This window comes from Rhagoletis pomonella, unplaced genomic scaffold (genome assembly GCF_013731165.1).
Source record: "Rhagoletis pomonella isolate Grant_MI unplaced genomic scaffold, Rhpom_1.0 Rhpom_scaffold_00001, whole genome shotgun sequence".
NCBI classification, from domain to species: domain Eukaryota; kingdom Metazoa; phylum Arthropoda; class Insecta; order Diptera; family Tephritidae; genus Rhagoletis; species Rhagoletis pomonella.
Genome location: NW_023458555.1, coordinates 81179019 through 81190815, shown reverse-complemented (window position 1 = coordinate 81190815; position 11797 = coordinate 81179019). Strand labels below are relative to the sequence as shown.

The 11797-nt window shown below is 37.7% G+C and overlaps 2 protein-coding genes across 2 annotated transcripts in view; one reads left to right on the top strand and one right to left on the bottom strand.

The window, feature by feature from the left end:
* Positions 1-11797, top strand: part of LOC118748034 — a gene marked incomplete at its 5' end in the record, with an annotated part of 366474 nt that overhangs the window by 318814 nt on the left and 35863 nt on the right.
* On the bottom strand, positions 5083-6402 carry LOC118748082. The gene is made up of 2 exons (XM_036482386.1): positions 6096-6402; positions 5083-6058 (listed from the first exon to the last, which is right to left on the bottom strand). The coding sequence occupies exons 1-2, from the start codon at positions 6389-6391 to the stop codon at positions 5980-5982; spliced, it is 375 nt and encodes a 124-aa protein (XP_036338279.1). The 5' UTR covers positions 6392-6402; the 3' UTR covers positions 5083-5979.

Genomic DNA, 11797 nt, shown 5'->3' with positions numbered 1-11797 from the left:
AAAAATACATTTAAGGCGCAGCGAAGCACGCCGGGTAATTGCTAGTAGTTATATATATAAATGTGAATGTCTGTTTGTTTATTACCTTATAACTTTTGAACCACTGCACGGAATCGCACGAAATTTGGCACACTTATTGGTTTTTACCCCAGGAAGGTTATAGGTATGGTTTTGTTAGCAATTATGGTGTCAATTTCGCGAGGGGGCGTGGCACCTCCCATAGGTCTGCAAATTTTTAATCAGCTATAACTTCGGAACCATAAGTCACATGAACTTGAAATTTGGTATGCAGGCAAATCCATGGTAGATGCTTATAGTAAGGTATATATAAATGACTTTGTAGGAGGGGGAGAAGCATAGCTCATAGTCGTAGAATTTTTGATCAGCCATAACTTCGGAACCATAAGCCACATAAAATTGAAATTCGGTATGAAAACATATCAAGGGTAGGTGCTTATAGTAAGGTTTATAATATAGGCGTGGAATTTTTTATCAGCCACAACTTCCGAACCAAAAGTTACATGGCTGCTTTAATTCCTTTTGATATGCCTTTCGAATTTAAAAGACCTTAGTTTCCAGTTCGCTTAGCTTTTGCAATGACAATAAACAAGAATGCCTTAAAGTAAATCCCGAAACTTTATCGAAAATTAAATGTATGATAACACTGTGGAAAAAATTCAGGTTAGCAAAAGTTAGGTCGATTCTGAGAGTGAGGGGGTGAAAATATAGGCTAAATTAGAAGACCCGTATCGCGGCGTTTGTTTATGTTAGTTCGAATTTTTTTTTTAATCGACCTTCGAACTATGTAGCCAAATGCAATAAAATTCTTCCCCTTCTTCCTCTTTTTGCTCCTCTTCCTCTTTTTTGTTTCCAACCACCGCACAGGTAGCGATTTTTATTTATTTCGTACAAGCGAACTAATATCAAAAATAAAGATTCAGTTAAGACTCGAAACTCAGCCGAAGCTGATGTCTTTTATTTTTCGCTCGGTCGTGATAAAATTCGCTATTAATTTTTTGGAACTTATTTCATTTTGTGAGTGATTTAAGTTAAGTGCATCGGTTTCATAAAAATAACAAAACCAACATTGTATAATATATATTGTACTAAAAATGTCGGAACCAAAATGTAAAATGGACCATTTTTGTAATGTCTGTGGACGTTTCATAGCAAGCGATGAAAAATGTGGCAATGCGAGTGATTGTTTTTTGGAAGCCTATAAACAATATTTCTCGCAAGAGTTTATCACTGACGTAAACTATGCCCCTAAAAAAGTTTGCTTTAATTGCTATTCAAGTGTTATGCAATGGAAAAGTGAAAAGAAGAAGGCTATGCCTTTTGGTATACCAATGATGTTGTTAGACAACAGCCCGCATTAAAAAGAAAATTGCTATGGATGTATCAACTACCATAAAACTTTGAATAGAAGGAAAGCAAAGAATAAAACTTATGTAGCAGTGCTAAGTGTCCAATTACCATTACCGCACTCAGAATTCGTTCCAGTACTAACATACCGAAGTATTGATCTTCAAACAGATATCAGTACACAACCGCCGCTGCTATATCCATGCATTTCTTCTCAGAATACGACCCTGGTGAAGGTACATCCTATGAAACATCAAAGGACCCAATCCTAGTCACACAAAAGCAATTGGTTGCAATTGTTGCAATTTTGTGTTTGACTCATAAAAAATCAGAACAACTGGCTTCATTTTTGAAAGGAAATAATTTGCTGGCGAAAGGTACCAAAGTAACAGCATATCGAAAACGCCAAAAAGAGTTAGAAAAGTTCTTCAATGCGAATGATGCAAAAAATTTCGCTTATTGCAACGATATCGAAAAGTTAATGGAGACGATACGGTTAACCTATAAAAAAGATGATTGGCGTTTATTCATCGATAGTTCACTAATCAGCTTAAAAATTGTGCTTTTGCACAAGACGAATAGAATGCCTTCAGTTCCAATTGCGTATAGCACTGACACTAGTGAAAATTTCGATAATTTGAAACACATTCTGGAAGTAGTCAAATATAACGAACCCTCGGCAGGCAATGGCAAACCTCCGAGTGTATTTCTGCCATGAAAAACAGCTTCTCATAAAAATACAATCGCCGTTCGGAGTCGGCGTAAAACTGTAGGTCCCTCCGCTTTGTGTGACAACATCAAGGCGCACGCCACAAATCGGAGGAGAAGCTCGGCCAAACACTAACATATGTGTAAGCGCCAATCTATTATTATTATTAGTGGCGCATTTGCTGCGACCTCAAAATAGTTTCATTGATTACAGGCAGCCATTAAAGGACTTTTGGGTAAAGAACGCAAAGACAACTACAGGCAATCTGTAGCAAACATGTTGGCAGCTTTCGATGAAATTGGGGCTAATATGTCGTACAAAATTCATCTCTTGCATCAGCATCTTGATCAACTCGCTCAACACTTGCCAACTGAAGCTGATGAGCAAGGCGAACGTTATCCTCAAACTGCGCTTCCATTTGAAATAAGGTAACTATAGAGTGTGCATATTTTGAATTCCTAGGTTTTTCTAATAACTTTGTCAGAGTGCACAATTTAAACATGTTAACGATTGAAAACTATTTTCATTTCAGGTACAGAGGAAAGAAATCTCCAGATGCAATACTCGCTGAAATTTGTTGGTGATACCTTTGAAGAAGAGGAAGACGAGGAAAAAGAGGAAGAAGGGGAAGACAAAAATGAAATTCCAGAATATCTGTTGGACGAAATTATCGACCTTTCTGATGATGATGACGATGACCAAGATATTAGAGAGAGCAGTGATGTTGATCCACAGCCACCTGCTAAACGGCAACTGGCCAAATCATTAATTGAATTTATTTAATTTTTGTACTTAAAACTTTTCATAACTAACATTTCAAAATTATATTTTTTTCCATAGTTTTATAATTTCTTTTCCAACGTTTCTTCAAAACCAAAACTGAAAAAATTAGTACATAAGAAATGAGAAGTAAATTAATATTAAGCTGGGAAACGCAAGTTTTGTATTATGATTGTTTTCTTTTGAAATGAAATTTTTTGAAGAAACTGAGAAGCATATTATAGATCAAACAGAAAGCAAAAAAGACTTATTTTTGTGGAAAATATGTTCAAAAAGCATGAAAAAAAATTTCCAACATTTTGCTTTATAAGCGCTACAAAAATTTTCTAAATCAATTTTTTTTTTTAATTTTAATTGTTTCACAGGTCTAACAATAATTTGGCTTTAACAGATTGAAAAAATATCAATTGGTCGACGAGTTATAGCCAAAAAACCATATAAACAATATGCTGAAAATCGGTATTTGACTGCAAAGTTCGAAGGTCGATTAAAATAAAAATCGAAATAACATAAACAAACGCCGCGACACGGGTCTTCTAATTTAGGCTCTTTTTTCACCCCTCCCTCTCAGAATCGACCTAACTTTTGCTAACCTGAATTTATTACACAGTGTAATTGTATTGGAAAATGCATTTAAGTTAATAGATATTTTGAAGTATTAAGAAAATGCTGTGAAATCGTATTAGAGTTATTATTCGTAAGAAATTATATAATTTATTGGAGATATTTTATCCTACCATATGCTGCTATCACGGCTATAGTAAAATTAGAGCAGAAAGAGAGTATAATATCTTTACATAAAGTATTTTTCATGTTTGGAAAAAGACGTGGGGTGAAACCCGCGGGTAAAAGCTAGTATTTCATATAACTTGGGTATAGAATAGCTAAACTACACTTCTCAAATAGGTAGCAAACCTATTCAAAATATTTCCAAACTACTACCTTCTAAACCTCTTTTGTATGACACCCATATAGCGATACCTTATTTACTTACCAAATTCCTTTAATTAAAATTTAATTACATTTTTTTTAACAAGTGGCAACCCTCCTATACGTAGTTAACTTATAAAGTCTTTTCAAACCCATTTTGATTGACGCCCATACTTAATAATTCATTTAACTTTTTAATTAATTTAAGCTTAATTTCTTAACAGATGACAACTTTTTTCGAAAAAGTAAAACCTTCTTGAACATCCACATCCGAAGCCCTTTAATTTGGTACCTCACTTTTGAAAATCGAGCGGACGGTGCAGATCTTTTATGCTGCACAAAAAATGTCTTCGCGTATTATATATATAGATTATAGAGATAGATACCTATTTTAGTTACCCCATTGCCTTAATTCAAATTGAATTTGATTGTTTAAACAGGTGGCAACCCTCCTACACGCAGATAAGAAATAAAGTAAATGGTAAATATTGCTTTAACTATTTAAATAATTTGAACTTAATCTTTAAACAAGTTGCAGCCCTCTTCAAACACTTTACAAATATTCTAAATGTTCAAACTAAAGATCTCTTAAGATTCATTCGCTTGACGTCCATATTTTTATACTTCATATAAATTAGACTTTTCAAACAGGTGGCAACCCTCTTCAAAATGTTTACAAACTGCTACGTACTTAAACTTTATCGTGTGGCATCCATAAATATTTCTATTACTTAATTCCCTTAATTAAAATTGAATTTGATTTTTTTAGTAGGTGGCAACCCGCATAAATTTAACTTAAGAAACAAAGATTTTCCAAACTCTTTCCATTTATGCCCATTTTGTAATAATTGGTTTAGCTTTTTAAATAATTTGAACTTAATTTTTTAAAAGGTGGCAACTCTTTTCGAACAAGTTAAAGCTTATTGCACACCTATAGCTAGGGCCCTTTGATTTGGTACCTCACTTTTGAAAATCGAACGAACCGTGTGGATATGAAGGCATTGATTATTAAATTATTTGAATGCAATTTTTTATCAGGTGGCAACTCTTTTCGAAAAAGTAAAACCTTATTGCACATCTACACCCCAAGCGCTTTAATTCGACATCTCATTCTTGAAAATCGGGCGAACGGTAAAGATCTTTTATGCTGCACAAAAAAGGCCTTCGCGTATAATATATATATAAGTTACAGACGTTAGGTCCGTATAAGTCAAAAAAATAATTTAGTTGGGCCAACGCGCCCAACAGTTCTAACTACGAGTTACAACACAAATTTTGGAATCTAACACAATTTATTCTATTTACACAATTACAATTAGAATTCTTAATCTAAACCGTAGCGTTACCGTCCCGAACTCGACTGCCCGCTTTGTGTCCGCTGCTTCCCTTTATAGCCAATGTCCAGCAGCAGCGTACCTGTTGCATAATTGTTGTCTGTGAATAAGTTCGTCCGTTAGTTCCCACACTTGCATTATGGGTTGATGCTATTTCACAAGTATGCGAAATAGTATTATGCTGACGATGCGTCTGGAGTAATGCAGTAGCATACGTATTAATCGCTGGTACTAGTCATGGCCTTGACTTTGGGTGTTAGGTTGCCGTGCGCCGTGAGAATGTAATTGTGCTGACTTAGCGGCACGTGTAGTGGGCAACAGTGGGAGCGCCGCAGCGAGTTAACTCTGGGGAGTGTTAACTCTTCCCCCTCTAAAGATCTGCGTCCCGCAGATCCGAGCGTGGACAGGTGTCTTCCTTTCTTCGTGCCTGAGGATCCGTCTGTAGTATGGACAATCTTACTTCAGGAAGTGCTGTCCCTTTTGTTAGCTTCCTCCAAACTATCCAAATGAGAATTAATAGCAAAAACAAGCCCAGAGTTTCCGAAGCTGTAAACCAATTGGTCCTGTCCTTTAGGTATCTCAGAAGTTTAACATTTCCAATAGTCATCTCGTGGACAAGATTCAGATTGACGGCGAGGCTTTTATTCTTTATAGTAGATAGCACAGGTGGGAGTATTTGAACGCCTGAGCTGCTCATGCTCCAGTAAGTTTTATCATCAATTCGAATAGTTTCGTTTTCCAGTTGAAGAATGTAGGAGCCGTTCAAATAGTTGGGGGTTTCACCTGACCATACTGTGTCATTGACGTTGTCCAATAAGATCGTGTCCTCTTTGATGACCTCAATCGTTGAGTCGTTGCAGCTTACGTAGCGGCAACTGGTCTCGCCACCTTTGAGCAGTCGCGGCAGGCAATCTTCTTCGCGTAGTAGGTCCAATGCATCCTGCTTGCATACCATTGCGCTTGTCAGATAAATGCACTTATCCTTGACGCCATATGTTTGCTTCTTGTTGATTAGAACTTGGCTGTACCTTAAATCCAGCCGATGACCATTTTTTGTAATAGCTCGAGTGATAAGATTGTTGAATCTCGTTTGATCCACTTTTGGCATGGACAAAACGTAAAGTAGCAAGGTACCATTCGTGTAGATTGATGGTTCGCCGTATTCGACGGCTTCGATGACGTTAGCGTATGGAAGGACTTCGATTTCGCTGATCAATTCGTTGATTTCCTCTTTGTTTAGCAGGTTGCTGTTAATCACTCCAGCCTTGGCCATTTGACAGGCTTGAACAAGGCAGGATTTCTTCTGATAGTTTCATAACGTGGTTATGCCCCAGGATGCCGTTTGTGACGGTTACCATGCCGTTGACCACCTGCAATAGCTCATGAGTTTTCTTAAATATTTCATTATTTACCCTGTACTGTTGGTTGTTGTTTAGTACTAGCGAATCCTGGGATCGAAGTACCTCATCCCAATCGGACGCGTCGGGAGAACCGGCAATCCATTTCCAAGCCGATCCTATCCAATTGATTGCACGCTTATTTCTTTTGTATTTTGGAACTTTTAGCTCATTAAGTTGGATTTGAACCTTCTCTAAGTGATAGCCAAGGACATCCGTGATATCATTGGTTTCATTGAGCCTGGTGACTTCGGCTTCCAGACGACTTGCGATTTCTTCATAGCGGGCTAGGTTGATCACATGAATTATCTTGAAGTATCCGTTGACTATCCAGCCATACCCGTCTCGTACAGTTACCACAGGCGAGTGCAGATCGAATAGGACGTATGCTTGTGCGGGCGCACAGAGGCAGAATCTAGGAGTCAAAGTACAAATATCCTTATAACTAATATACATAGTTAGTGAAAAATTTACATTTCAAAATTAATATTCCATGAACTAAAGCTATTTATCGGATTTTATTTCAAGAACAATACTTAATTAGGAAATTTACATGTCATCTAAATGGTATCCTACGGTTTTTCGAATCTTATCCTGAAGCTGAAGATTTAAATATGTAAAATTTATGTAACATTTCAGATATTATGACTTGTATCTAATTTAATTGTAATCTCTTTCCTAAATGCTAGTACTATAACTAGTGAGTGGAGTTCGGGTCGCTTCGGGTTTGACGGGGATGTATGAGGACTCGGAGTGGTGTTAAGTGGAATTTACTGACAATTAATTTTTTCAGTTATTATTAGTTTATTAGTTAGCATTAGTAAGTTAATAGGGTTTTGTTAGTATAGTTTAACTTGTTAGTATTAGGTTTTTTTTTTTGTTTTTTTTTTTTTTTTTTTGGATTAACCGTTTTTGTTGCTAGTTAGTGAGTTATTTTTAGTTTAGTTTGTTAGTATCTTTTCTCGAGATCTTTGAAGTGGGCATTTGGCTGATCTTGTTTGATTGAGCGATTGAGCCTGGGAAAGTAGATAGTTGTAGTAATCTTCCTCCAAATTACGTAGCATATTGATGCAAGGATCGTCAAAGCAACGGTGTCGATAATCAGCGAAAAGTGAAAAGTTTCGCCCAATTTTCGTAGGTGTCGGATGTTTGTTACGCTAAGCTCGTGGATGTAGTCCAAATTCAGCTTCAGGCCATTACTCGTCACGTTTGTTAATGCAGGTGGCAAAGCCTGTACCATCCTTGTCGACCTGCTGGTAAACGTTTGGTTTCCCACTACGATGGTTTCGTTGTTGAGCAAAACGACATATGTTCCATTCAGGACGTTTTCGTAGTTTTTTCCCTGGATTTTACCCCAAAAGTTCGTTAGGAATAGTGATGTCTCGTCCATCATTTCTATGATTATGCTGCTGGATGGTTCGAAGTGACATTTCGCATTTCCGCCTTTTAACAATCTCGCTATGCATCCGTCTTCGGGTAGTCTAGCCAACGATTTGGGTGCGCAAATTGAGTAATTGCCAATGGACGAGCAATCACTTTTAATACCGAACGTTTCGTCCTGATTTATCAACATTTTCTCATAGTCGAGTACCACGTGTTGTCCATTTATAATAGCAGCTCGTGTCATTAAGAGTCGATAGCTGTCCGGCTTCACCTTTAGCATGGAAAGAACATACAGAAGAAGTGTTCCGTTCGAGTATACGGATGCCGATCCGTGTTCTATAGCCTCGATTGAGTTTTGGTATGGTAAGGACTCTTCTTCGAGTATAAGTCTATGGATTTCCTCTCGATCAAGCAGGTTCGTGTTCACGATGCCCGTTTTTGCCATTTGGCACGCTTGCACCACCTCCGATACTTGTTCTTTAAGGATGAGAACCTTACTTAGGTCCAGAAGTTCAAGGTTTTCTTCTTTAACACTCTTGCTGATTGCATTAATGCGAACCATCATTTGATTTGCTTTCTCAATTGCTTCACGGGTTCCGTTAAAGAGCTGGTCATTGACGCGATATTGGTGGTTGTTGTTGGTCACCACCTCGTTTAAGCTTCGAAGGATATAGTCCCAATCCGCAGCATCCGGAGAGCCAGCAATCCATTTCCATGCCGAACCGATCCAGTCAATAGAACGTGTCTTTCTCAATTTGGTCATCTGAAGTTCTTCAAGACGTAGCTCAGTCTGGTTCAGGTGGAATTGTAAAACTGTCCTCACTGCTTCGTTTTCGATCTCATACCGTGTTGTCTCTCTTAGTTTTTCCAACGCTATGTTAAAGTAGTTAAGGTCAATCACGTGGACGAGACTAAAGTGTCCATTCAAGATCCAGCCATGCCCATGATCAATAGTCACCAGAGGGGAGTCGTAGCTGTATATGTTGAGGCCGCAAACGCCGGATATGAAGAGTAAACTGTCTTTCGATAATTTTATGAGAAAGAGAAAAAAATAAAAATTTGAATTGTTGTGGCCTTTTTAGATATCCACACCGCAAGTTTTATGAATTTTACATTTCTTGTTACCATACTTCGGGGACGGTGAGAAAAAAAACTGTGCTTTGCCTGAGATTAGTCTAGGTTCTTTCCAAATAATTTCCTCTTAAATAGCCGTTAGTATGTGTTTTTCTTATCCGGTACCTGTTAGTGCTTTTGTTTAAACATTCTTTACTTAATTAATTGTTAGTGTTTCGCTTATCCGTTAAGTATTAGTATTCTGTTGTTTTTTTTGTTTACCTTTTTTATGTTTTTCCATTATACTATTATACTATACTATTATACTATCTAATTACTTAATTACTTTATTTCCCGTCCCCGCGATTATAAGATTATGAATTTATTATTGACAAGACCACAGAATCCAAAAGTTCTGCAATAATCTTTAACTGAAATCAATGTTTGCTAAATTTTTTGCAAATAAAGCAAAAACTTGTGGTCCGCTTTGATTTCTGTGGACTTATCAAGTCTTGCGGTAGAAGAGTTGGCTTTTTTGCTATAGTATATGCCTCTTTTATTTAGCATTTTGCTATTTTGTAGTGTACTATAGAAGCCTTTTTCACATAGTATTTTTTTATTTTTGTTTTTTTTTTTTTGTTTGTGGGCTGTAGACGCCTAACTAGCATTTATTGCTGTTTTTTGGTGGGCTACAGATGCCTCTTTTATATAGCATTTTCTGCTGTTTATTAGTGGGCTGTAGATGCCTCTTTTACAAATGTTTCTGTTTACTTGTGGCGTTTTTAACTTTTCCCTCGGTGTGCACCTGATCGTGTTTAAATTTTTTATTTCAAATTTTTTTTTATTTTATTTTATTTATTTTTATTATTATTGTTATTATTGAGCCCTAGTTTTTATATGTACCTTGTAAATTTTCCTACCAGTGTCCGTCTCTAGGGTTACTCGGTTGTCCTTGCGAACCCTTTCCTTTTTATAGAGTGGTTTTTGTTTACTCTTAATCTGTTTGTCCCTTACATAGACATCGTCTCCTACCATAAACTTTTTTATGCCTTTCCTTCTCCTATTTAGTCGAAGGTTTCGCGATTCTTGATTTTTTCTAATTCGATCTTTAATTTCCCTGCGGACATTACTTCTAAAATCTGTCAGTCCTTGGTAGTTTATTCTTTCGGTTCTATTAAAGAATACATCACTAGGCTTCCTTTTGGTCACAGAGTGAATCGTTGTATTATAGCGGTCGACTGCAATGTAGGCTAGTTCTTTGGGACTCGTATTGCTTATTTCCTTTCGCAGACATCGATAGATTTCGATCAAAGTTGAATGAAATCTTTCGATCTGCCCATTCACTTCACTTCTTTGCACTGGAGTTTGGTACAATTCAATCCCTAAACCTCTTATATAATTGCTTACTAGAGGGCTCATAAATCCTCTCTCATTGTCTGTTACTATTACCCGGGGGGTTGTGAAGTAGTGGATAAGCTTGGCAAATTTTGCGCGAAGAGTGAGGGATGAGCGGTTCCTTATGTGGAAAAGTTTTGCAAACTTCGAAAATTTGTCAACACAGGATAGAAATTTTTCGTTTTGGATTTCGAAAATGTCAACGTGCAATATTTCGCATGGGTATTTAGGAATAGGCGTTTCCTTTATAGGGGGTACCGCGGGATGTCTTTCGTACTTGTTTGTGAGGCAAGTTTCGCAGATAGATGCGAATTTCCTTATCCGACTTGCCATTTTAGGGAAATAGTACTTTTCCAGGATTTGTTCTTTATTTTTCCTGGGGTTTCTGTGTGCCCTCTTATGTTCATCTTCCACTATTTTGCAAATTCTGTCTTCGTTGGCCACGTCCTCAACTACCCGTTGAGTTATCCTAATTTTATATAAAAGAAAATGTTCTAAATATACCTCCTGTAGGAGTTGCAGACGATTCTCTGGGATTTTAATGCCATTTATGAGTGACGGATTGAGTCGCTCCTTTAGTACTTGTATTACTGTCGGTTTATCGATGCTATCCATGGTTATGTAGTGTCGAGTAAAACCAGGATGTGGGTTTTCTACGCATGTCAAAGCCTTACCTTCCCTGAGCACTATTTGATTACGAAATACATTCAGGGGACATTCGACGTTTGGAATAAGGTCCGATGCGTCCTGCTCCGCGCTATGGACAGTTGCCATATCGCTTTCAATCTCTGAAGCTGAAGCGCTGTTCAATTGTGCATCTACCCTTGTCGGACTTCCACTTTCATCATCATCTACCTTACCCGTTGACTCTGCACTGGTTAAATTGTTTGCTTGGCACGGCAGTCTTGACAGAGCATCGGCCACGACATTTGATTTACCTGGAGTGTAAATCAATTCGTGGTTGTACTCTTCGATTCTGGCCTTCCATCTCTTCAGCTTTGCATTGTAATTTCTGCTTCCCAATGCAAAAGTGAGAGGTTGGTGGTCAGTATAAATCTTAATCATCTTTGCACCATACAAATACGATCTTAAATTGTCCAGGGCCCACACAATTGCCAGCATTTCTTTTTCATTTGTGGCGTAGTTCTCTTCTGTTCGGGTAAGGGAGCGCGATATATATGCGATTGGCCGGTCTCTTCCGGGTTCGCCTTGGGATAACACCCCTCCTATGGCATAGTTCGAAGCATCAGTTGTAAGATTGAACGATTTTCCGAAATCAGGAAAAGCAAGGATGTCTGAGCAGACAAGCAATTTTTTTAGGTCCTCAAACGCCCTAAGAGCATCCGCATCCAGTTTAATGCGAACGTTTCTCGACTGACTGGCCTTGATCTGCGCATTTTCTCCTCGCGTTAGGTTGGTTAAGGGTTTAGCCACTCTGGCGTAATCCCGGA